This window comes from Asterias rubens, chromosome 19, assembly GCF_902459465.1.
Source record: "Asterias rubens chromosome 19, eAstRub1.3, whole genome shotgun sequence".
Classification (NCBI taxonomy): domain Eukaryota; kingdom Metazoa; phylum Echinodermata; class Asteroidea; order Forcipulatida; family Asteriidae; genus Asterias; species Asterias rubens.
In genome coordinates, this window is record NC_047080.1 from 6,316,020 (window position 1) to 6,341,971 (window position 25,952).

The 25,952-nt window shown below is 39.6% G+C and overlaps 1 protein-coding gene across 1 annotated transcript in view; it reads left to right on the forward strand.

The window, feature by feature from the left end:
* Positions 1–351: 351 nt before the first annotated feature.
* Positions 352–25,952, forward strand: part of LOC117303324 (sushi, von Willebrand factor type A, EGF and pentraxin domain-containing protein 1-like) — a 57,624-nt gene continuing 32,023 nt past the window's right edge. The window contains exons 1-16 of the mRNA XM_033787491.1: positions 352–465; positions 7,778–7,942; positions 8,563–8,751; positions 10,156–10,311; positions 11,098–11,295; positions 12,678–12,857; positions 13,976–14,149; positions 15,504–15,677; positions 16,460–16,633; positions 18,106–18,151; positions 18,590–18,734; positions 19,869–19,959; positions 21,649–21,855; positions 23,024–23,206; positions 24,681–24,860; positions 25,577–25,708. Coding sequence (XP_033643382.1) covers positions 402–465; positions 7,778–7,942; positions 8,563–8,751; positions 10,156–10,311; positions 11,098–11,295; positions 12,678–12,857; positions 13,976–14,149; positions 15,504–15,677; positions 16,460–16,633; positions 18,106–18,151; positions 18,590–18,734; positions 19,869–19,959; positions 21,649–21,855; positions 23,024–23,206; positions 24,681–24,860; positions 25,577–25,708 — 2,458 coding nt within the window. The 5' untranslated portion in view covers positions 352–401. The remainder of the gene's footprint in view (positions 466–7,777; positions 7,943–8,562; positions 8,752–10,155; positions 10,312–11,097; positions 11,296–12,677; positions 12,858–13,975; positions 14,150–15,503; positions 15,678–16,459; positions 16,634–18,105; positions 18,152–18,589; positions 18,735–19,868; positions 19,960–21,648; positions 21,856–23,023; positions 23,207–24,680; positions 24,861–25,576; positions 25,709–25,952) is intronic.

A 25,952-nucleotide genomic window follows, 5' to 3' on the forward strand; every position in this document is an offset into this window, starting at 1 on the left:
TTTGATATGCCTCAACCCGGACACTGAGCATGGTGACTGCCTAATTCCCAAAATGAATAACACATACTGTTTTTATTCAGGGTATTTTGAAGACAAACCTCTGTTTTCTAAATTACATTTTCGTCTTACATCAATAATATTTTGAAACCGTGGGCTGATATGTTTGTTTATTGAAAAACAAAACAAAACAAAAACGACTTGATAACGGCATGGATCTTTATTGGTCCACGGTAGTTGTAGCTGAAACAGTAGTCAGTCTCTTTCTCTATGGTCTAAACAACCGTGGCCTATGAACACCCGAATCCTACGAAGTTCCGGGACTGGTGTTTTTTTTTTGTAAAAACGAACCGCAGCCACGAGGTTGCATATACCATTAGGTGTGCTGAAGGGACAGTTCTGCAATGGCAACGGCGCGGTTAATGTACCTGTTATTAATGATTACTGCCAACCTGGTTGCTTTTGAAGGTGAGTTTGTATGGGGGTAGTTTTGATTAAGACACCATATGAAAACTAGGCGATCACGTTTTCCTGACACTGCCTTGTATGTCAAACTGTTTGTATTTTGCCAGATTTGTTTTTCTGTACGCTCGATCACGTGCTTGCTTAAAAACCTCGGTTAATGTTTTCTTGTGTGAACCCTGTGTCTTGTGCGGAAATATTTCTGGGTTACCAAGTTTGATTTAAAATAAGTGACCAGCCCGTCGATGTCACCAAACTCATCCTAACTTAGGATTAATCTTAGGACTTAAAGTTCACTATCGCATTGAACCATCCTAAGTTAGGACGGGTAACTCATCCTCGAAGTAGGACTAATCTAGCGTTTCGTGAAATCGGCCGCAGTCACGCGTCATGTGGCTTATGTACCTAGTGTCTGAATGGCACAGCTCCGAGATTTTTAAAACTGCACGAAAGAAAATAAGTATTTTAGTCGAATCGGCAACAGCTGGCTGTGTAAGACTGTTGCCATGAATTCCAATGCACAATGGCGAGGTGATCCTCACGTAGCTGTAGCCACCAAGTACAGACACGTGAGTTTGAAATGAAAAGTGTGCGGGACATTGGAGATGACTACACTAGTGTGCGTGAGTGTCGACAGGGTGTAAAACACGGAGGAAGATTACTCCCCTCCCATGATTCTACATACCGCCGCCGAGGTCGTAACCAACGTCCCCGGAGAAAAGCTCACTCTGTAGACATTACTTTGTTCTATGCACAATTAATTAATATTCTTCAACACTTGTGAAACCTTGTGTGGACGTGTGTAAGTCCACATGGTGTTTCAAAACCCTGCCTTTTCCCTGTTGTTTACCAGGGCAAAAATGTAAGGTTTTTTTGAAAGTCTTTTTTTTTTTTTGGGGGGGGGGCGGTTAGCCTACGCTTATTTTAATGAAATTGCTGACGAAGGGGATTGAAATACTATGAACTCCTTTTTTAAATTAAAAGAGCCAAACAATAATACTGTACCACTGTGTAAGGCTGTAGGCATATAACCCTTTTTAGTTTAATTTATCTTTGTTTTGAATGCATATTTCACTGAGGTCCGAATTGTTCGTCCGCATTGACACTAACAGTGTTTTGTAGTGACACGATGTCTATGTTCAATCTGGAGTTGACATGTAGCCTACTTGTAGGCCTAGCAATTACTTCCAAGGGTCACATGAATTCGCGTGGGAAAACTCGCGTTTTAAACCAGTTAGCGTAGTGACATCGCACTCAGCAGCAACATAGCTAGGCCTACTCAAAATGGAAATTCTCAGTGCGCAAGTAAATTATGAATATACTTGGCTTTGTTAATTTTTTTGTCCCACCACCTTTGTCGGAATTTTTTTGTTCAAACAAAGCTTATAATATTATTGAATTTACGAACACTAAATCTAATTCGGGTCATGTGAAATCTATACATCGAGATCATAGCTCTATTATGAGATAATCCGCATAGCGATCTCCCGGCCCAACGGGCTGGTACTGGTCCGATTGAGTAGTTAGTGTACGATTGTGTCTCAAGAGGGCGCTATACTAGTTATTAGCTGGGTCCCCCGCCGATATCAAAAAGGTGGAATTTTAATGTCGGATCTGTGCTGTCGCCTGCGCCTTGGATTGGCAAATAAACTTCGTAGTCAAAGTGATGGGTATAATTTATAAGGTAATGTATGTTGTAATGTGTACTTTTTGTAGCATTATAGAAAGAGAGTCACTGCTAGAGTAAAGGACCGTCCTTCCCTCTGACAGACTAATTCTGAAAAATACAGCATCGGGGGACAGGTTTACGGTGGTGTGGTGGTGGTGGACGAAACAGGTCAACTCGTACCCAAGTCAACTCGATACCCAAGTCAACTCGTACCCAACATATTACACCCAAGTCAACTCGTACCCAAGTCAACTCGTACCCAGGTCAACTCGTACCCAAGTCAACTCGTACCGTGTAACGTATCCTGGTGTCATGTGTTTTCAGTAGGATAACAGGAAAATTGTTCACAATCAAAAACTAAATGCTTTTTTTTTCAAATCATCTATACAATTTTTTAACAATAACGCTTACACTTCATCGTGGTGTGTTGAAATTTTTTAAGTTTTGGTTTTGCGTTGCGAGAGACAGTCCGCCATTAACAGTGCTTATGCATGCACAACATTGGAGCAACGTCATATGTTTTCACACCTTTCATTGGTTGGTATTTTATTGAATCTTCAGAAGCTAGTATGGCGTGCAAAATAAATCAAAAATATTATTTAATTACTACTTAACTTAAATTTAATTTCATTTTTGTCCTAAGGCATTTTGGCTACTAAATTAGAATCCAGAGATATCATAAGGCATGAAAGTAAAACACCCCACCCCCCTTGAAACACACACACTTCATAACAATCCAATTTCCCCATTTCAGACCAGTAATGTTTGGTTTCAGGAGATAAGAAACCAATCTATGATATTTTCTCTTTAATGTAGACTTAATATTTATTACGCTTATCGGAATTTATTACAGTATGCAGTAAATCAAAAAAAAGTAATTGTTGTAATTTTCACTTAAAATATTTTAATATTTTCCCCATATTGGCACACCATAGAATCCCAAATAGTAACCACCTCTCGTGATCCATCTAGTGACTAAAGCAGAATGAAACTCAATCTCTCAGATAGTAATTTTGTTTTGAACTTTCGAGGTTGGATGATGTTTTGGACTCATTTGAATGTTGGCATAATAATGCACTAGTGATTAGTACCAAAAATCAATCATTTTATAAATGTTTGAGGATAACCAACGACAGGAAACTTTTTCTCAGCATGATTAAGCCCCCGGGTTGTTACATATTTTCCCCAAGTCAATGTCGCCCCTAGCAAAGTCGCCCCCAGAATATGTTATAAGTTCGGAAAATGGTAGCGATTTAATTGCTGTTCTTACCATGAAATATTAACAAAGTTTTAGTTTTCATCATCATGTCGAGCGCCATCTAGAACCTCGAGCCTGCCCAGTGAGTTTTCTCCAGATGTTCCGGTCCAGCATGCAGGAGCGAAGTTCCTCAGCGCTGGTCAAGCCGGTGTCTCGTTTTAGTGTGTCTACAAAGGAGAGACATCTTCTCCCACGCGAGGCCTTGCCTTGGGTGGGCTCCCAGAGGATGGTTGGGCAAGCGGCAAGCTCCGAGTGGCGGACACAGTGCCCAGCGAGCTTGAGTCGGCGTTCACGGATCTTCTCTGTGGCCTTTGGCCAGCCAGCATACAGGTTGGAGTTTCTCATGTGGTCCTGCCAGGGGATGTTTAGGGCCATACGCAGCATCCTGGTGTAGCAGCCATCCAGAGACTTCTCCATACTGGTGGTGAGGGTCCAGGTCTCAGCTCCGTATAGTAGCACTGACTCCACTGTTGCGACAAATAGTGATCTTTTCAGCCGGGCACTCAGCGTTGATGACCACACCTTTTTCATGCTGTGAAGCACGGACCACGCCTGTCCTTTTCGTATCTTCAGGTCTTTTTCACTGGAGTTGATCCAGGATCCAAGGTATTTGAAGTCAGATTCAAAACGAAGAGTTGTGCCTTCCCTCGTGTGGACAGGAGGGTCACTGATGTTGTAAGCTATCACCTTGGTCTTTTTTGTGTTCAGCTGTAGGCCAATTTTCAGGCACTCCTCCTCGACTGACAGTAACAGGTCCTGGGCGTGCTCAATCGTGTTTGACACCAATGCGATATCATCCGCAAAATCCAGGTCAGTGACTGTCACAGGAGGCACACGTCGGCTCTTGCGGGGAACTAAGGTGAAACCCAGCTCTTCTTCTCTACCGCCAATTGCCTTTCTCAGCGCATGGTCAAGGATAATGATGAAGAGGAAGGGGGCCAAGGTGTCACCCTGGAGTACTTCAGCTCGGATGTCGAAGAAATCGGTGACCCCATCTGGTGAAGTGACCTTTGCTCTGGTGTTTGCGTATGTTGACCCGATCACTTCAACTAGCCTGTTTGGGATCCCATAGGCAGTGAGGATGTTCATCATCTTGTCCCGGTGGATTGTGTCAAACGCCTTACGGAAGTCGATAAAGGTGATGACTGCAGGAAGATGTTTGTGCCTGACTCCTTCAACGATTCTCCTCAGCGCGATGATGTGCCCCACCGTTGACCTCTCTTGCCGGAACCCATTCTGCTCTGCCCTTAAGAGCGGGTCTAGCACTGGCCGTATCCGGTTAAGTAACATGCGGTTAAAGGTTTTGGAGACAAAAGAGGTGAGACTTATTCCTCGGTAGTTGTCCGTGCAAGTAAGGTCACCAGCCTTTGGAACCGGGATGATATTGATTGTGCTCCACTGATCTGGTGCTTCTCCCTTCTCATATGCACAGTTGATGAAATCAAGCATAATGTCGTTGATGGGGACATGCTTTAGGACTTCTGGGACAACACCATCCTCCCCGCAGGCTTTTCCACTCTTGAGACTGCTCAGTGCTTTGGCATACCCTTCCTGGCTGAAGGGACTATCCTCTATGTCAAGATCAATGAACACTTGTTCTACCTCCTCCTGAGCTTCAAGCACAGCTGGTGCGTCTCCAAGTAGGTTTTTGAAGTGACGATACCATGCGTCTACCCATTGCTCATCTGTGTCTCCCTTGATCTGAGAGGGCTTGGATGTCTTTTTACCAGTGATCTCGTTGATCAGTTTCCAGCTCAATGAATGTTTTTGGTTAACATGAGCCTGTTCCACTTCACTGATTTTCTGGAATAGTACCTCCTCTATAAGGTCGTAGGTTTCAGCTAAAGCCTTTTTCTTGCTAGCATATTGTTCTTGTTTGTTGCAGCTGTAATCTGCTACTAGTGAATTATAGGCTACTTGCATCTCCTCTCTTGCTATGACGACACGAGGATCCCTTGAGGCTTTTGCCCTCTTTTTCACCTTAGGAACCTTGTTCATGCAGATCTCTGCAGCCTCCTTATTTGCTTCAATGAATTTCCCGTAGCGGCAGGTTGCAGATTCCTCATCCTCAGTCAGTACCTGGAACCGATTGCGGACTTCAATGGCGTACCTCTCCTGTAGATTACTGTCTCCTCGGAGTTTCCCCCAATCATACTGAACCCTTCCAGTGGCTGCCTTACATGGAGATCTGAGACTAAGGCGCACCTTTGTCACCACAACTCTATGGTCTGAACCAACTGTAGAGAAAGTATTGTGGGCACAAGAGTCAAGTACGCTGTTCCTCCATTTTTGCCTGGTAAGGATGAAGTCAATCTGGGCCTTTGAACCTGATGGAGACAACCATGTCCAGCGCCTTCCCTTACGCTTTTCAAACTGGGTGTTATTGGCGAGAAGAGAGTAGTCCTCAATCAGCTCTATCAGACGCTTACCATTGTCATTGGCAACTTGATGGTAGGTGAAAGGAGCATCCCCCAGTCCCAGACGGGCATTGAAGTCACCAAGGATGGCAAGAAAGTGATGCTAAGGGACAGCCTCAACTGCTTGTCTCAGAGCATTATAAAATGCTACCTTTTCATCTTCCTGTGCTTGAAGGGTTGGCACATAAGCCACTATGGTTGTTAGAACTGGGTTTCCCTTGAAGGAGGCAGTAATTACCCTATCAGAAGACTGGGTAACACTGATAAGCGTCTTCTGTGCGTCCCTGCTGAGTATGAGTCCAACACCACCAGTTGCTGCCTGGGCTTTGTTTCTCCAAGCCGATGTCGTAACAAGGTAGTAATCCTCGATCATCTTGGTTACCACCGTTTCCTTCATGACATCAGTGTGCACCCTCCTATGTTCCTGGATCCCACACACAGCCACTCTGTACTTCCTCATCCTGTCCACTAGTTCCTTGGCACTTCTATCCTCTCTGATTGTACGAACATTCATGGTGGCAATAGACGTACTCTTCTTACATCTAAGTAGCGCGTTGGTTCTCCGGCACCCATCAGCCGCCCCCCTCCCCAAAGATGATACAAAATTGGGGTTTAAAGGAACGTCATCATCATGCTCACAGGGCGAGCGTGCTCGAATCCCCTCAGCTAAGTTCCTGCGGACTCCGGCCGCTGGAAGTATACGATTCATCAATGGATTATAATTCATGTTCAGGCTTTTCAATTGCGGAGGTAGTACTTGGGTGGTCGCAACTCCTCTCCCAAGACGGTTGGTTTGAAGTCGAAGTTTTCCATCTCCTAGGACAGCTGCCTTCCCATGGCTAACGAGCCCCTCCTGCCCGGGTTTGGAGTCAGAGTGTCTTCTCCTAGGTGGATTGCCTCCCATGGCTAACGAGCCCCTCCTGTCCGGGTTTGGAATCAGAGTACCTTCTCCTAGGTGGATTGCCTCCCATGGCTAACGAGCCCCTCCTGCCCGTTTTGGTCCTTTCTCTATGGTTTTGTTCAATAATGTTTGATTACAGTTTTTATGTGTTTATAATTGCAATTGTCCTTGCATTTATTGATTTCAATTTCTTCAGTGTACATTTTGGGCTGGACATAACAGGCATTTGGATCTGCACTGTGCATCGTATGAATTTTCACGAGCGCGTGTGTGATTACGTATCTTTATAATGTTTTTATCACCACTCCATTGTGCGAATCTGATTGGAGGATTAGTGCGTACTTGAAGATTATAAGTTATCACAGCTACATGTAAGCGCGTATGGAATGCAGAAAAGTGAAGCACTTCTGCGCCCCATCCAACGAGACCTTTCGTTGGATATGGGACACAGACGCACTTTATTTTTTCGTATTCCACGAGCAAACGTGTGATAACTAATTTATCTTCCAGTCTCACGTGCAACTCGTAAAGTTAAACAAATTCCGAACGTTATTTAACAACGAACAACATGCACGCACGTAATGTTTAGAATTTATTTTTTGCACTGTCCGTACACGGAGCGTCACGCATTGGCACTCACAATACGCACTGTGCACCTACATGTAAAACACTGGAAATGGGTTTGTATTCTGCCCTCCAGTTTGAACATCTGATTGGTGGATTAGTGCGTACTGGAAGATAGAAGCTTGACACCTGTCAGTATCATTCATGTAGTCTTTGTATTTATTGCCATTTACAAAAAACTGTCCATAACACTCACACTAATTGTTACAATTTGACAAACCTAAATCAGTGGGCCATAACTTTGAAATGTCACTCAGTGTGCTCTAAAAACTGTATCCATCTTTTGGTTTAGTATGAAACTTGTACAAATTACTGGAGTGTAAAGGATTGCAAAGAATTAGAAAGAACCTACACATGAAATTATTGATGTAACCTAACTTGTTTGCATGCTCAGAAATTTAAAATTCTTCAGATGCTGTTGTATTAATTTATTTACATTATTTTTGCAGCCAATCCAGAACCTGAGAATGACTGCATATTTGATGAGTCAGCAGCAGCCGCTGCTAGCATTGGCTGCAGTAACAAACGCTGTAGCTTAGATACAGACCTTTGTAATGGAAATAGAAAGTGTGTGTGTGATGGAGTATGTGGCTATCGATGCATCAACATCAACAGTAAGAACTCAATTCGTTTGCATAAATCTACATCTTACCCGTATTCCGAATTTTACCGCGACTCCCGCGACACTGGCAGTATTCTTGCGAGACTGCTGGCCCCTCGAGACTACTGCTCTCATGACTACAGTCCCATTTAATGGGAGTAGAAGTGGGCAACTAGCAGTTCTTACGAGATCACTGCTCTTGTGATCTCGTGAGAGCAGTATTTGATCGCGGAACCTGAATCATTACGTCACCACCATGACATGGCTATCACACCACAAGTCTATATATTACCCAAATTTCAACTATTTGTACGGTCTTTCAGTTCATTGGCCATCACTGTTCAGTTTCAGTGAAAATTAGAAAATCATGCAAGGATAAATGTAGTATGGAGTCACAGTTATAAGTGATTGTTTAGTCAGTTCAATTTTACTTTATTATCCCCGATCAAATTTACTTCAATTTTGCAAAAATTTAATAAATTTAAGTTTTACCATCTATACAGTACAAAATACACTACAAGCAACAGTACTCTACATAATAAAAATATAAAAGCTGAAAGTACTGTACATGTATACAAAATTACTTTTTCAAAAATAATTCAAAAATATCCTGACTTTTGTTCCCACCTGTAGATCGTAAACTATGTCCACCATTACCTGCTCCTGTCAATGGTAGTGTTGTGTACAAGACTAACCGAGCTCATGGTGCTAAAGCAACTTACGAGTGCTCTCCTGGATACAGCTTAGTTAATAGTACAGAGCGGACATGCTTAGGAGATGGGCAATGGACTATGGATGCAGCACCAACATGCTTACCCAATGGTAATGCAAAACTAAACAATGTATTTTTCTAGGAATTTTCTCACTGTGTGTAAAGCTTGATTGGTAACATTATTTTATGTACGACTTTGTACGTATCGTATCCATATGAGCAATGGACCCTTCCCATGAAATATGCTAATTACATTCACGCATGCGTACAGACCCTATTGGTTGTCAAACACCATAGAGTTGTGCACTAAGCGGACACGCAATCGCGTCTGCGTCAAGCAGCCATTAGCTGTGTACAAACAGTAAGATGTTCCCTCATTTTGCCAACCAAAACGTTAGTGCGCACGCACTATGTGCAATTTACATATTTCATGGGAAGGGTCTATTCTAACCAAACCTGTTGTTGGATCAAATTTGTGCTTAGTTTGTTAAATCTATCTGGCTTTCGAACTGTTCAGAGCCTAATTTCATAGAGCTGCTAAGCACAAAAATTTGCTTTGCATGAAATTTCTTCCTTGATAAGAACAGGATTTCCAACCAAATTTCCATTTGTTGCATATTGCTTGTCACTGGTATTCAGCTGTTGTTTGCTTATCCTGATGAAAATCACATGGAAATTTGGTTGGTAATCCTGTTTTTATCAAGGAAGAAATTTCATGCTAAGCAAATTTTTGTGCTTAGTGGCTCTATGAAATTAGGCCCTGGTAAAATGAACGAAAGATGTAGAACTGCTGTTTTGCTTGCCCAGACCTCTAGAGATTGTCAAGTTTGGGTGATGTAGAGAACCAGATAATCCTCTAAAACACATTTCCTTGAATTAAGCTGATGTCCACTACCACTTTTTGATGAAGTGTCGTGGCCGAGCGGTTAAGAGCACCAAATTCAAACTCTGGTCTTTCTGATCAGCAGAGTGTGCGTTCTGATCACCAGCCGTGACACTTGTGTCCTTAAGCAAGACACTTAACCATTGCTTTGTCTTTCGGATGGGACATAAAGCCGTTGGTCCCATGTGTTGTGTAACGCGTGTAAAAGAACCCAGAAAAGAAAAGAGAAGGGGTTCGCCCCGGTGTTCCTGGCTGTGGCTGCTGTATGCGCCATAGCACCTTGTAAACCCTTATAAGGTGCTACATATTGGGTCTCAGAATTCATCACTGCATTAACCTATCTTTCTGAAAGTTTGTATATACTCAGCGCCTTGAGTACCTTGTTTGGTAGATACGTGCGCTATAATATAGGACTTCGATATTTATGAGGATGTTTGAATAATGTACAATCACACGACAAAGTCCTTTTTGGCATCAAAGTAAACATTGTATAAAAATGTATGCTAGTTGGAAATACCCTGCATGTTGGGTGCAATATATGATGTACATGTACATGTATAGGCCTACGTATGCATACTATTAAAGTACATTATTTCCTGATTATTTTATTTTTTTTCCCTTTTCAAAATAGATGAGATTTGTCCTCGTCTTGTAAGCTTAACGAACAGCTCTGCAGGTAATGGAAGTGGATGTTTGCAAGCATGTTCCAGGCGAAGGGATTGCCCCAAGAAAACACAGCAAATATGTACGTGTCGTGGTGCCTGCGGGATGAGTTGTGTGGATCTTTGTAAGTCAACATTTACAATACATTTCCCAAATTGTTTTAATTTTGGAATCATTTGTTTTAGATGCAATTCGCCAATTCAAGGTGTGTGCTACAATTAACCTTTTTTTCCAGAAGCCACTGCCACCAACTCCTAGGGCTGAAACAGGTCACCCCCTTTACAGTCCATACAGATGTAGGCTTGAGTATTATCCATCAGAAGCCTGGCTGGTGGAGCAGAAAACACTACCTCCCAAACTTTTATGAAGCAATCATGGTTAAGTGTCTTGCTTAAAGGCAGTGGACACTATTGGTAATTACTCAAAATAGTTATCAGCATAAAACCTCACTTGGTAATTAGTATAGCCCGGTTCATACTTACTGCGAATGCGAATGCGATACGAATGTTGACGACACTTAACCATTGCTTCGTCCTTTGGATGGGACGTTGAGCCCTTGGTCCCATGTGTTATGTAACGCATGTAAAAGGACCCAGTGCACTTATCGAAAAGAAAAGGGGTTCGCCTGGGTGTTCCTGGTCCGATCGGCAGCAAATTGCGCCACAGCATCTTGTAAAGCATTACATGGTGCTATCAGAATTAGGTCTCATAGCTCAAACGTAGTCCCACATCTGGAAGGAAATACTGTATGTTACAGCGCCAGGAGCGTCACTGGGTGACGGACATGTGCGCTATGTAAGAAGCCACAATTATTATTAATTACTATTTACTGTTCTGATCAAAAACCATGATTGATTGTTTTTTAAGCAGTATTTAATTTGTGTGCTTGTTTGTGATTGTTTTGATGTAGTTGTCCAGGGTTACTGTCCAGACATAGAGGTAGCTGAAGGCACAGTCATCCTGTCTGTCACTCCAACGGGTAACATGTATAAATCAGTAGCAACTATAGGCTGTGATGATGGTTATAAAATGGACACTGAAACTCAAACTCAAGAGATTTCTTGTATGCTAACTGGCCAGTGGAATGCACAGCCTGCAAGATGTACAGGTATTATGATCTTAGCATATGGTTGTATTGTAATAATAATAAGAGAGACATTTATACAGCGCTCTTACACGAGGTACCACAGCGCTTTACAAGAAACTAAACAATGAGCAAATAAATAATGGCACTGATAATGGAAAAACAGTCAAAGCAATCAATCAATGAACAAGAAAGTTTCTTGAAAACTGCACGTGACTCCGCGGAACAAATTTGATGAGTGAGACGGTTCCCTTGGGTGGCATCACAGCTGAAGAAGGGGGGTTTATCACCAATTTATTTAGAGACGAGAGTGTTACAGAAACACAAGTTCACTGAAACAGACAGTTCACAATTGGAGATGACATGTACATCTCATCAAGATGTTATTGGATGATTTAGAAAGATCACAGTTTAAATCAGGACATCACTTCACATTCATAAATACCTTGGACGGTTTTAAGCCTCTGATTGGTAAAAACCAGGTCACGTGGGGTTGTGTTAACGGTCAGTTTAAAGACCGGCTTTGGAAAATAGCGATTAAGTGGCCCCTAATCAGCATACATTGTGTGAAACTTGAGCGTTGCATTGCATGCTTATTTATATTCATGTTAGTTTCATTGCAAAACTTTGCGCACTTGCGCGTACACACTAAAAATGTATCAATTTTGAGTTAACGGGTGCGTTAACAGCGCTAGCCACCAACCCGGTCATTACCACGCAGTGAAGACCGGGTCCTCACACTGTAATTCCTAATTAATTCATCCACAGCACAGATCAATTATTGAATGTTCCCGCAAAATAGAAGTATTAAACAACAACAATCAGTAATTCATCTATGTTTGTGACGTGACTCTAGTGATACAAGTGTAGATTGTTTTGTATAAAATTAAGCTCAGTGGTATGAGGTTAGGAATCTGCACTCAACTGTAGATTTGTTAAGAATCTACACTGACCTGTTAATTTGTTTCAAATTAAAATGTTTTGTTCAACTGGAACTGTGATGTACATCAAGTACAGCTGGAAATTATTTTATCTTTCAGTTTACAGGAATATTTTACAGTCAAAATTATCACTTTAGTACGACAAAGACTGTAAAAACTGCAAAATTTGCACAATAAGTTAGTGTCAATACATACAGTTCAGGAATCAAATGAACTGTATTTAATTGTTTTTTTGATTAACCACCCACACTCCATTTATTTTGGGGACAAATTTTAAGTCAGAGAATAGACTCTGTTCTCTGACTTAAACTATTTCCCCAAAGTCTACATGTACATGCATTTTCCTGCATTTAAATGAATACTGACAAGAAATATCAGATCAACATTTTGCTCTAAATTTCAGAAATGGATCTGTGTAAGTACATCATTTGTTTTCAATATTAAATTAGTTTTCTTTCAATTTAGTTCTTTGCAGTCCTCCTCCAAGAGTTGAGAATGCCCGGCACAATAGCAGGAGTCGAACATTTAGCCCAGGGGACGTCCTATCCTACTCATGTTTAGCTGGCTACCATCACTATGGTAATGCTGAGACTAGTATATGTTTGGAAGATAAGCGTTGGACACCAGTTGTTATGAAATGCTATGGTAAGTACAGAGAAACATTGCTAGTGTGTCTCAAAAAAACTTATACACTTTTAAAATGGCTGCTGAATAAAATATATATGATTCTGGGGAAAAAGGTTTAGATGTATGGATAGCTTATGGACTCAACTTTCATATGTCACCAAAAAGTCTGAAAATAATTCATGCTTGGTTGAGCTGAAGATAAAGTACCTGACATCTTGGATTGAATTTTGTGAGCTTCAAAGGACTTACTCTCACAAATTGGAAGGCTTGTTACTGCACAAAAATGAAGTTCTCACCCATGCATGAATTATTTACAGATTTTTTGAAAGTCGGGTCCATAAGCTATCCATACATCTAAAACTTTTTTCCCCCAGAATCATATACTTTTTATTCGGCAGCCATTTAAAAAATGTTAAGTTGTTTTTTTAGACACCCTGTATTGAATAGTTTATTGAGGCACTGATTGATACCTCTACATTTACTTGCTTTACGCATATCTTTTATGAGGTAAATATTTCTAGTTCTGTTAAATTGAATTGGTATTTTTGCAGTTTGAAAAATAATATTGGTTAAATTATGCAGCAATTCAGTCAACTTTCAATATTTAATAATTTGACTAATGCAAACGTAGAAAATGAACTCTGGAACCTGTTTAACCACTTCATATCAGTATACAAATTGTTATCATGTCTCTGAGCGGTATTACTTTTCTGAGCGTTTCGGAAGCATTCAAAATAATCATAAGCTTTCAGAGCTTTCCCACCATTGTTGCCGCAATGAAAACCTGGACTTAACAAAGGAAAGGACAGACAGCAAAGATTCTAATACAAAGCTTCGATGTGTGCTTTTTCTAAAAATATTATTATGTGATCACTATAAATTGCACACCGCTGTTAATCTGCTATGGTTTGTTTGATTCTAGGCCCATTCGGACTTGCTGCGTATTGAGCTGAATATAATAATAAACAGTGATAAAGCTAGTGTGTTAAAATCATCTTATTAGATCTTGACTGTATCAAACAGAAGATGCAAACCAGTCTTATTATTCAACATAAATAGCCAGGCACTCAATAAATTACCCACAACTATTTTTGTGTATATGTCAGCATTTAATTATTAAATTATGTTTTGAATAGCTAAAAGCTGTGGTGATCCAGGCTTCCTCAGAAATGGTTGGCGTGATGGAGAGTTGTTCACCTTCTTGAGTAGAGTCATCTATCATTGCAATGAGGGATATGAGATGAGAGGTTTTGCTTACCGTACCTGTTTATCAGACAGACGTTGGAGCTCATTTATGCCTAGTTGTGTAGGTGAGTACTCATTCTTGAGTAGAGTCATCTATCATTGCAATGAGGGATATGAGATGAGAGGTTTTGCTTACCGTACCTGTTTATCAGACAGACGTTGGAGCTCAGTTATGCCTAGTTGTGAAGGTGAGTACTCATTCTTGAGTAGAGTCATCTATCATTGCAATGAGGGATATGAGATGAGAGGTTTTGCTTATCGTACCTGTTTATCAGACAGACGTTGGAGCTCAGTTATGCCTAGTTGTGAAGTTGAGTACTCAAGTATCTATATAGACCATAATATGCACATGATATCATAACTTAGTAGTGCGCCCTCACCTAGAGGTGAAAAAGCGATCGATCATTGGACAAACATGTGCGCCGTGCGTACAAATCAGTGCGTTTTGATTGTTTTTTTATCGTTTTACCTCGAAGATGCCGGCTGGATGACGTCAATGCATAAAGGCTATTTGAAACGTAAATTTGTGAACTATTGCATCTATAGGCAGTTTTTCATTCTAAAGCTTGTAAAATGTTATGAGAAATCAATATTTTATTGAGAATTTCCTCACTAGAGGGAAAGGCACACAAAAATAAAATCTCTGTGTGTCCCATATATGCGACAATGACACGGGCACCATGGTCTGGTTCATACTTCCTGGGAATGTTTTCATGGATATTCGCCAGAGAGTTGAGCACAACTCAATTGCTGCAAATTACTTGTTGTGAATTTATGACGTCAACATTCCCATCGCATTCGCATTCGAAGGAAGTATGAACCGGGCTTAAGTCGTATGGAATGCAGAAGGGCTGTCTATTTTTGTGTTCTGCAATTACGGTTGTTGGAATAAACCATCAGGCCAATTTGCAAACACACAAAGCCAAACAGTTTTCTTTTAAAGCTTCAACCCTAGATTTGAGTGTTTTCTTTTTAAATTTTTTCCCGAAAGTTTGTGATAATGTTCTTTAAAGGCAGTGGACAATATGGGTAATTACTCAGCAATGGAGAGCTGTTGATAGTATAAAACATTGTGAGAAACAGCTCCCTCTGAAGTAATGCAGTTTTAGAGAAAAATATTTTTCGGCGAATTTGATTTCAAGACCTCAGAATTAGATTTTGAGGTCCCGAAATCTGAAAGCACACAACTTTGTGTGACAAGGGTGTTTTTTCTTTCATTATTATCTTGCAACTCTTTGACGACCAATTGAGCTCAACTTTCCACAGGTTTGTTTTTTGGTGCATATGTTGTGATTTAGTGAGAAGACTGGTCTTTGACAATTATTACCAAAGGTGTCCAGCGTCTTTAAGTTGAGTTTAGCTTAGTTGGAACTTGAAGTGTACTCTGTATTAATTCATTCTTTGCTATGATCTTTGTAGCTATTGAATGCCCTGCATTGTTTGCCCCTGATCATGGCACTGTACAAGGTACACAGTATGACTTCAATGAACAGGTGTACTTTGCCTGTAAGGATGGTTACAGATTAGAAGGAAGTCCAGTTAGACAATGTCAAGCTGACCAGACATGGAGTGGTGAGGAGGTTACATGTACAGGTATGTGTTATGACAATCACATGGATGTCCGATACTTTAACTTGTTGTGTTTCTCTCTTAGTACCAGGAGTACAATATATCAGCATTACTGATGAGAAACACATTCGTAATCTCAGTCTGCAGAAATTTACACATCATTTTAATTGTAGGATTTGAGGTACTGCATGGTGAGGTATTAATATTTATTTTGTTTGCGGTAACACCATGTGTGTATCTTGCCAGGTAGAGTTTGTTTCTAGAGAACTGTGTTTCTTTATTCTACTATCGTGGAGTAGATTTATCAGATGTTCAGGAGACTTCTCATTTCTGAAAAGAACTTTTCTGCTTTTAACTACTATCCGGGCGGAATGTATAGACAATTGGCTGGGACTACTACTTTAGCTTATAGGATCAAAATTAAATGCACTACTGTGGAGTCAGTTCTTGAAATTGGTCTCAACGTTTCGACTAGTTTGCTCTGGTCATCGTCAGGAGACTTGAGAGATAAGAGAGAAATGGGCTAATTTATCATTTTAATTGTTCTAATTTCTTATAATAAAGGTTTGCGGTGACATCTCTAAATGAGTTTGAGTCATTTAGAGATTATCATTACATGGAGTTACCTCAAACCTTTACTATTGTAGTTCCACCATGCCACATGTGCAAAGTTTCAAATCCTACTTGTTCTCATATCATTTTTGTATAATAACCATTTTTCTATGGTAACCCTTACTCTACTTATAATGGCATATTCCTCTCTGATTGGATTGATATCAAGGTTTTTATCTGATTTTCTCTGTTAGTTGTGAGGTGTCCAGAACCAGAAGTGCCTGAACATGGCTTTAAGATAGCACCCAGGCTAGGAATGAATGCCATAGTGCGATATTTTTGTAATGAGGGTTACAGTCTAGTTGGAAGCCGAACAGCTAGATGTACAATGGAAGAAACGTGGTCCAATCTTGTTCCTGAATGTAAAGGTGAACTATAGTTTCTGCCTTTGAGTAGATTTTTATTTTGAGTTATTTCCTTGTTTCAGTGGTCTATTTAAAGACAGTGGATACTATTGGTAAATACTCAAAATAATTGTTAGCATAAAAACTTACTTGGTAACAAGCAACAGAAAGCTGTTGATAGTATAAAACAATGTTGAAACAGCTCCCTCTGAAGTAACATAGTTTTCGAGAAAGAAGTAATTTTCCACTAAAATATTTGGGTTAGATTTTGAGGTCCTGATATGAAGCATCTGAAAGCACACAACTTCGTGTGACAAGGGTGTTTTTTCTTCCATTATTATCTCACAACTTCCATGACCAATTGAGTTTGAATTTTCACAGCGTTGTTATTTTGTGCATAGTTGAGATACACCAAGTGAGAAGACTGGTCTTTGACAATTACCAAAGGTGTCCAGTGTCTTTAACTCATTTGTTGCATTTTCATGGGGGGATTCATTTATTTTACATTTTCCTTTAAAAGTGTTGTACTAGCCAAACCTATGAGGTTTAGTCAGGAATCTCATTGGAAACTCAAGTACTTGCTTGCAAGGATTTGAAAGCTCGTTATAGGCACAGCTAGGTTAATAGTAAATAAGCATTTCAGTACATAATTCCAGTATTGCCATCGTACATTCACTGTAAAGTGCATCTTATCTGCAAAATTGTATCCCAATATATCACAGATCAGTTGTATGACGTTTCTTTAAGTGGTTTCACAGATCAGTTGTATGACGTTTCTTTGAGGTGGTTTCACAGATCAGTTGTATGACGTTTCTTTTAAGTGGTCTCATAGATCAGTTTTATGATGTTTCTTTTAAGTGGTTTCACAGATCAGTTTTATGACGTTTCTTTTAAGAGGTTTCATGGATCAGTTTTATGATGTTTCTTTTAAATGGTTTCACAGATCAGTTGTATGACGTTTCTTTTAAGTGGTTTCATAGATCAGGTTTATGACGTTTCTTTGAGGTGGTTTCATAGACCAGTTTTATGACGTTTCTTTTAAGTGGTTTCATAGATCAGTTTTATGACGTTTCTTTTAAGTGGTTTCACAGATCAGTTGTGTGACGTTTGTTTTTTAAGTGGTTTCATAGATCAGTTGTATGACGTTTCTTTGAGGTGGTTTCACAGATCAGTTGTATGACGTTTCTTTTAAGTGGTTTAATAGATCTTAGTTGTATGACGTTTCTTTGAGGTGGTTTCACAGATCACTTGTATGACGTTTCTTTTAAGTGGTTTCACAGATCCGTTTTATGACGTTTCTTTGAGGTGGTTTCAAAGTTTCTTTCAAAAATCAAAAGCATACATTTGGAGAGAATTTTCTTTACAATTTTATAAGTTTGGAAATGTAACCCAGATGCATGCTTAACATTGCAGTGCTAATGCCCAATTTACCGTCTGTATTTGCCAAAGTAGGGTCAAATGGTTCTTTCAATATGAACTACTGTTGTTATTTTCAGCTGATTGCACTATTCTTAACGCTCCACAACATGGTAGCTATGAGCGGTTTCATAGATCAGTTTTATGACGTTCTTTTAAGTGGTTTCACAGATCAGTTGTATGACGTTTCTTTTAAGTGGTTTCACAGATCAGTTGTATGACGTTCTTTTAAGTGGTTTCACAGATCAGTTGTATGACGTTTCTTTGAGGTGGTTTCACAGATCAGTTGTATGACGTTTCTTTTAAGTGGTCTCATAGATCAGTTTTATGATGTTTCTTTTAAGTGGTTTCATAGATCAGTTGTATGACGTTTCTTTTAAGTGGTTTCATAGATCAGTTTTATGACGTTTCTTTTAAGTGGTTTCAAAGTTTCTTTCAAAAATCAAAAGCATACATTTGGAGAGAATTTTCTTTACAATTTTATAAGTTTGGAAATGTAACCCAGATGCATGCTTAACATTGCAGTGCTAATGCCCAATTTACTGTCCGTATTTGCCAAAGTAGGGTCAAATGGTTCTTTCAATATGAACTACTGTTGTTATTTTCAGCTGATTGCACTATTCTTAACGCTCCACAACATGGTAGCTATGAGTGGCCATATAATAGATTTATTCCTGGCCGAATAGTCACACATGGAACAGTTATACAGGTTAGTCTTTAATCAAGCCTTTAATTACTACCAAATACAGTACTTTAGAGGAGGGTTAAACATCAAGAAGTGTATGTATCCTATTATGTTCGTTATCAAATACTAAACCACGAGGGAAACTGACCGGGTAGATTTGAAATGATTTGGCATTGAACAAAGACAAATTGTTTGGAGCGGGCTATGAACCAACCACCTCCATATTAATTTGCCTGCGCTCTACCTACTGAGCTCCCAGCCCTATGTTAGCGGTCTCCACATTTAAAAGCTATTGACAAAATAGGAAGACTGCTAACAAAGGAATAGAAAGCTCAGTAGAGCGCTGGAATGTTGATCCGGAGGTCATTGATTCATATCCCGCTCTTGTAAAATTGTCCCTGTTTAACACCAAACCATCTATTAAACTGTTGCAAAGTTTACTAATAACAAGTTTACTAATAACAAGGATTGAGAAATGGATTATATGATGTACATGTAATGGATCATATTGATTAACCAGTTCGCTCATAATATGACTCTTCAGATTGACTGTGATAGATATTACAGTCTTAACAGCAAAGAGGTTCATGTGTGATGATGGGCAGTGGTCATTTCATTATAAATGTGTATGATTCTTTCCCTTCAGATTGACTGTGCTAGATATTACAGTCTTAACAGCAAAGAGGATCGTGTGTGATGATGGGCAGTGGTCATTTCATTCTAAATGTGTATAATTCTTTCCCTTCAGATTGACTGTGATAGATATTACAGTCTTAACAGCAAAGAGGTTCATGTGTGATGATGGGCAGTGGTCATTTCATTCTAAATGTGTATAATTCTTTCCCTTCAGATTGACTGTGATAGATATTACAGTCTTAACAGCAAAGAGGTTCATGTGTGATGATGGGCAGTGGTCATTTCATTCTAAATGTGTATAATTCTTTCCCTTCAGATTGACTGTGATAGATATTACAGTCTTATAACAGCAAAGAGGTTCATGTGTGATGATGGGCAGTGGTCATTTCATTCTAAATGTGTATGATTCTTTCCCTTCAGATTGACTGTGCTAGATATAACAGTCTTAACAGCAAAGAGGTTCATGTGTGATGATGGGCAGTGGTCATTTCATTCTAAATGTGTATAATTCTTTCCCTTCAGATTGACTGTGATAGATATTACAGTCTTAACAGCAATGAGGAGTATATGTGTGATGATGGGCAGTGGTCATTTCATGCTAAATGTGATGCAGGTAATACCTCCCCCCCCCCCCCATCACCACTCCAGACACTATTGGTATTACTCAAAATAATTGTTGCCATAAAACCTTACTTGGTAACGAGTAATGGAGAGAGAAATGGCTCCCTCTGGATTAACATAGTTTTTGAGAAAAAGTAATTTTCCACGAGTTTGATTTTGAGACCTCAGAATTAGATTTTGAGGTCTCGAAATCACTACTTTGTGTGACAAGGGTGTTTTTTTTCTTTATAGTTATCTCACAACTATGAAGAAAAAAAACTTTGACGACCAATATGTTGAGATATATGTACACCAAGTGAGAAGACTGGTCTTTGACAATTACCAATAACGTCTGGTGTCTTTAAGTCAAACTAAAACTACTGGTTTTTTGTTTACCTTGACTTGTGATTTGACTTGGACTCGTTAAAAAATTATGCTGTCACTGCTGCACCACACCCACCCACATTTATCAACCCCTTACATGTAAATCGAAGAGATTAAGAAATGATGCTGTCACTGCTGCACCACACCCACCCACATTTATCAACCCCTTACATGTAAATCGAAGAGATTAAGAAATAATGTGTGTTTATTGTGCTTAACCACTTCACGTCGGTATTTTTACAAAAATGTCCCTGCCCACCTGCAGTTTTATTTTTCAGAAATTTTTGAGCTTCTTGAATAATCTTTTTTCTTAAAGAGAAATGTCATTGGCACAAAGAAACTCTGTCTTGACGAAAGGATGATGTTGTCTTTATGAGAAAATTGAGCAGGCACTCGCAGTGATTCGCAGAACCTTGGCCATGAGACACGGCTGGAAATCTGCTTTAGGTATACAGGAATCTCTGAATGCTCAGACTCGCCTCTTATTGAGCTGAATAGAATAATAAAGACTGGTGACAGCCTGTCCATTCTTGTATGACACATTTGTACAACAACAGGACAAAGGTCTGGAATTTGAGGCTACACAATAACCCCTACAGCCGATTTCACGAAACGCTGGGATTATTCCTATCTCGAGTTAGGACGAGTCACTCAACTTAACTTGTTCAATGCGACCTATGTGACGTCTAAGAATACGGAACTTAACTCGTTCAAAGTTTAATCCTTAGTAAGGACGAGTTTGGTGAAAGCGATGGCTGGACATTTTACAAGACATGTTTTCCTAAACCTGTTGTCACTCTTTGTATCAGTAAAACAAAGCATATCATTGTAGATGCCTGCCTGTGCACTCTACACACTGAAGTATTGGTGGATGTTCATGTGAGCCATCTGGCCGGCAGCAAAACTTTAGAAAAATCTTATTTTCTTCCATGCGTGTAAAACATCCCCAAAAATTGTCCAATACAAATTTGCGGATAAACATGTCTTTCGACGTGAGGTGGTTAAATAAACAACTAAACATTCCTTTCCCTCTAAGTTACAATTTGTGAAAAGTATTGAGCAAAATCTTTTTTGGGCGGAGTTTGAAGTATTTCCTTTTAGATGATTAGTTTTGTACATTGCAGGAAACTTCATGTAACAATTAATTGCCACATGATATCTGGTTGTTTTCAACAAAACTTTGTTTGGCTTCTTCACAAGTTCCTACATTAGAAAATTGTTTTGAAGATATATACTGTATAAAAGTAAATAATTGACTCCAAACTGCAGATGAACTTTGCACTAAACTGACTGTGGTTGTATTGTTTGTTTTGGATAGCTCCTTGTACACGTAGTAGGCTCACTGTTCCTCGCAATGGTGACATCTCCTATCAACCAGAAGTGAACCTAGCGGTGTCGACGATCCCTCACGGTACAACAGCTTCTTATAGTTGCCTGTATGGATATGAACAGCAGGGTCAAACTGTTACTGTGACTTGTCACTATGGTTCATGGAATCAGCATACACCACCAGTCTGCCAGCCTAGTATGTATTCGTTTACTCTTTGGTCAACAAATTCTTAAAACATGATTAATTATTTGTTCATAAGTGGTAAATTAATACCCAAACAAAACAAGTCCACCTAGTTGAACTGACAGTGCCATTCGAACAAACATATCCAAGGCTCATGAACGAAAACACCAAAAGTACGCAAACCTGGTAGCCGACATCTCAAAAAATGGATACAATTGCAACCTCAACTGCATTGAAATTGGTTCATGTGGTGGTCACTTCTGAAATGGATATTTGCTCGTTCACTAAAACCAAAGCTTCTAAGTCTCTCAAAAAGGAACTTGGTAAAATTGTGATCCTCTGTAGCTACACCATATGGAATGCTCGCCACAAACCATCATGGGGGTCTACTGACCAACCTAGCCTTGTTCTTAGAACTTAAGCTATTTTTGTTGCTCATTTGCTTTTCTCTAGGTGTTATGTCTGGCGTATATATATATTTTTTTTGTCTGCCCTGCACTCTACCATGGCCAACTTTGTTGGCCCTTGACATGGGCTGTAGTGTAAGCTTGGGCGATATCGATTTATTTTATTAACGATATATCGCCGACAATATATCGCGATATTCGATATAGTCGCGATTAATTAAATTTGACATCATCAGTCTTCAAGCTCCAAGTGAAAGTTGTAGAAGAGACAGTCATAGCATAAGAGAGGTGTTCTAATGACCTATTCTTTTGGTTTTACTCCAAACCTATGGGGTGCAAGATGTCTCAGCTAGGAAATACATCGTGATATTGCGATATTTAATCGATATCGCGATATATTGCGGTATTTCGATTGAAAACAAATCGATCCGATATCGAAATCGTTTCCAAATTAATATCGCGACATTCGATAATATCGTGATATCGCCCAAGCTTACTGTAGTGTGCTTTCTTTATCCTCTGCCTATTAATATTTTGTATATATATTGATTTGCTCAATAAAGATTGATTTACTATAAATGCAGTCTTTGACCAGACTCGTGTGGCTGGTTCTGGTGTGAGTTTTCTTTAGAGAACACATCATTGCTGAGTTTCCGAAAGCTTCTTCATTAATACACCAGCTAATTCTGAAGCTAAATCAAAACAATCGAAAACAAGAATGGTTTTTAATGATAAAGTATTGTGTAATAACTGATATTTTTCTTTGGTTGCAGAGCCATGTGATAAGGAAAGTTTACTGCATGGAAGTGTGGTCTATGACTCAGTTGGAGATCCTCACCATGGTACAATCAGGACAACGAAATGTAGTGAAGGCTTCAACCTGGGTGGAGATGTTTCACAAGATCAGAGATGCAATAATGGGGTGTGGACTTCACCTCTCCCTTACTGTCAACCAAGTAAGCTTCATTCATTAAATCTATTGTTATGAACTCACCACTCCCTAACTGTCAACCAAGTAAGCTTCATTCGTTCAATCTCTTGTTATGAACTCACCTCTCCCTAACTGTCAACCAAGTAAGCTTCATTTGTTCAATCTATTGTTATGAACTCACCACTCCCTAACTGTCAACCAAGTAAGCTTCACTCATTCAATCTCTTGTTATGAACTCACCACTCCCTAACTGTCAACCAAGTAAGCTTCATTTGTTCAATCTATTGTTATGAACTCACCACTCCCTAACTGTCAACCAAGTAAGCTTCACTCATTCAATCTCTTGTTATGAACTCACCTCTCCCTAACTGCAAACCAAGTAAGCTTCATTTATTCAATCTCTTGTTATAAACTCACCACTCCCTAACTGTCAACCAAGTAAGCTTCATTCATTCAATCTCTTGTTATGAACTCACCACTCCCTAACTGTCAACCAAGTAAGCTTCATTTGTTCAATCTCTTGTTATGAACTCACCTCTCCCTAACTGTCAACCAAGTAAGCTTCATTTGTTCAATCTATTGTTATGAACTCACCACTCCCTAACTGTCAACCAAGTAAGCTTCACTCATTCAATCTTTTGTTATGAACTCACCACTCCCTAACTGTCAACCAAGTAAGCTTCACTCATTCAATCTCTTGTTATGAACTCACCACTCCCTAACTGTCAACCAAGTAAGCTTCATTTGTTCAATCTATTGTTATGAACTCACCACTCCCTAACTGTCAACCAAGTAAGCTTCACTCATTCAATCTCTTGTTATGAACTCACCACTCCCTAACTGTCAACCAAGTAAGCTTCATTTGTTCAATCTATTGTTATGAACTCACCACTCCCTAACTGTCAACCAAGTAAGCTTCATTCATTCTATCTCTTGTTATGAACTCACCTCTCCCTAACTGTCAACCAAGTAAGCTTCACCGGTGTACATCACTTTTCATGTTACCCGGCCAGTCGAGCCATGTAACCTGCCTTTTTGTTGTGGTCACGTGATTGGTTCTCGACCAATCAAACTTCGTAGTTTGTTACCGAGGTATAACAATGTTGGTTGATTTCCAGCGCTGTGTACGAAACAACGGCGGGTTCGAGGGAACAGTCAGGAAATGTTTCTTGTTCGTCTGCTTATTTAACAATGAATACTTCGTCGTAATAATGTTTGAAGATAACAGCAGAACTTTGAGAAGAGGAATACTAATGTTACCAAGGTTTAACAAAACAATTGTTGCACGCTGTGATTGGGGTGCATGGGTTTTGTACACCCTTGGGGGAAAATGGCACCCTCGGCCTCGCCTCGGGTGTACAAAATGCATTGTATACTGTAAACCAAGTAAGCAGATTTGCCAAACAAAATTGTTTTTCCAATTTCAAATTGATTATCAGTTCCTCTTTCTTATTGTTTTCAATTGTATTAATTAGTATTGTTTTCCCTTTTTATTGTAGATGCATGTAGAACGTTGACAGTCGTAAATGGAGACATCAGATATGTCAATAAAAATTTGAACCATGGAGAGAGAGCCAATCTTACTTGTAATGCTGGTCTCAAACCAAGTGTTGGAGATGGCCAAGTTCGTTGTCATGCAGGGCACTGGGTTCCAGCTGACCTTCAATGCATTTCCAATGGTTTGTAAATAGTACATTAACAAGTTGTTCTTGTTAGTATTTCACAAACTGAATTTTTCAGTTTATTAATTATTTTTTGTCTTTTTATAAGAACACCAAATGATTGTTTTTTTATACAAGCTCTTTACTATACCAATTTGAGGAAAATACAAGGATAAATCCATTTTGCGCCATCAGCGCTCTATAATATTGTGGTAGTGTCGTCTGGCCGAGCAGTTAAGAGCACCAAATTCAAACTCTGGTCTTTCTGATCAGCAGAGTGTAGCTTCAAATCCCAAGGTGTGACACTTGTGTCCTTAAGCAAGACACTTAACCATCGCTTCGTCCTTCGGATGGGACGTAAAGCCATTGGTCCCATGTGTTGTGTAACGCATGTAAAAGAACCCAGTGCATTTATCAAAAACAGAAGTGTTCGCCCCGGTGTTCCCGGCTGTGGCTGCCTCTATGCGCCGTAGCACCTTGTAAACCCTGATGAGGTGCTATATATTTGGGTTTGAGAATTCATCACTGCTATTACCTACCTTTCTGAAAGTTTGTACATACATGTACTCAGCGCCTTGAGTACCTTGTTTTGTAAATACGTGTGCTATACAAGACTTTGATATTATTATTATTATCATTATATTATTTAATTATCTTAGAGTGATATTCATTAATCACTGTGTGTGATACTAATGAAATCTGGAGGTAATGCTGAGTTTATTAATGACTTGCAGATATATCATTCAACATTGCTTATGGAAAGCCAGCAGTACATACCTTCATTGGAGCCAATACTTGGAATGCAAGCTTAGCAGTAGATGGTGATAGAAGTACAGATTACAATCATGGAAGTTGCACTGATACACGTCGTGAGTACAGTACAGTCGACTCCCGTTATAACGAGGTCCGCCGGACTGGCCCATTTTCCTCGTATTATCCGAATCTCGTCTTAAACGCAGCGCGCTAAATATAGATGCATACGTCATCATTGTGCATGCACACAACACGTGTACATGTACATGTACTTGCATATACATGTACATGACATAATGGCCGCACGTGTGTACACACAGATGCATGGCAGAGCTGCAATTGACTATACTACTGTGT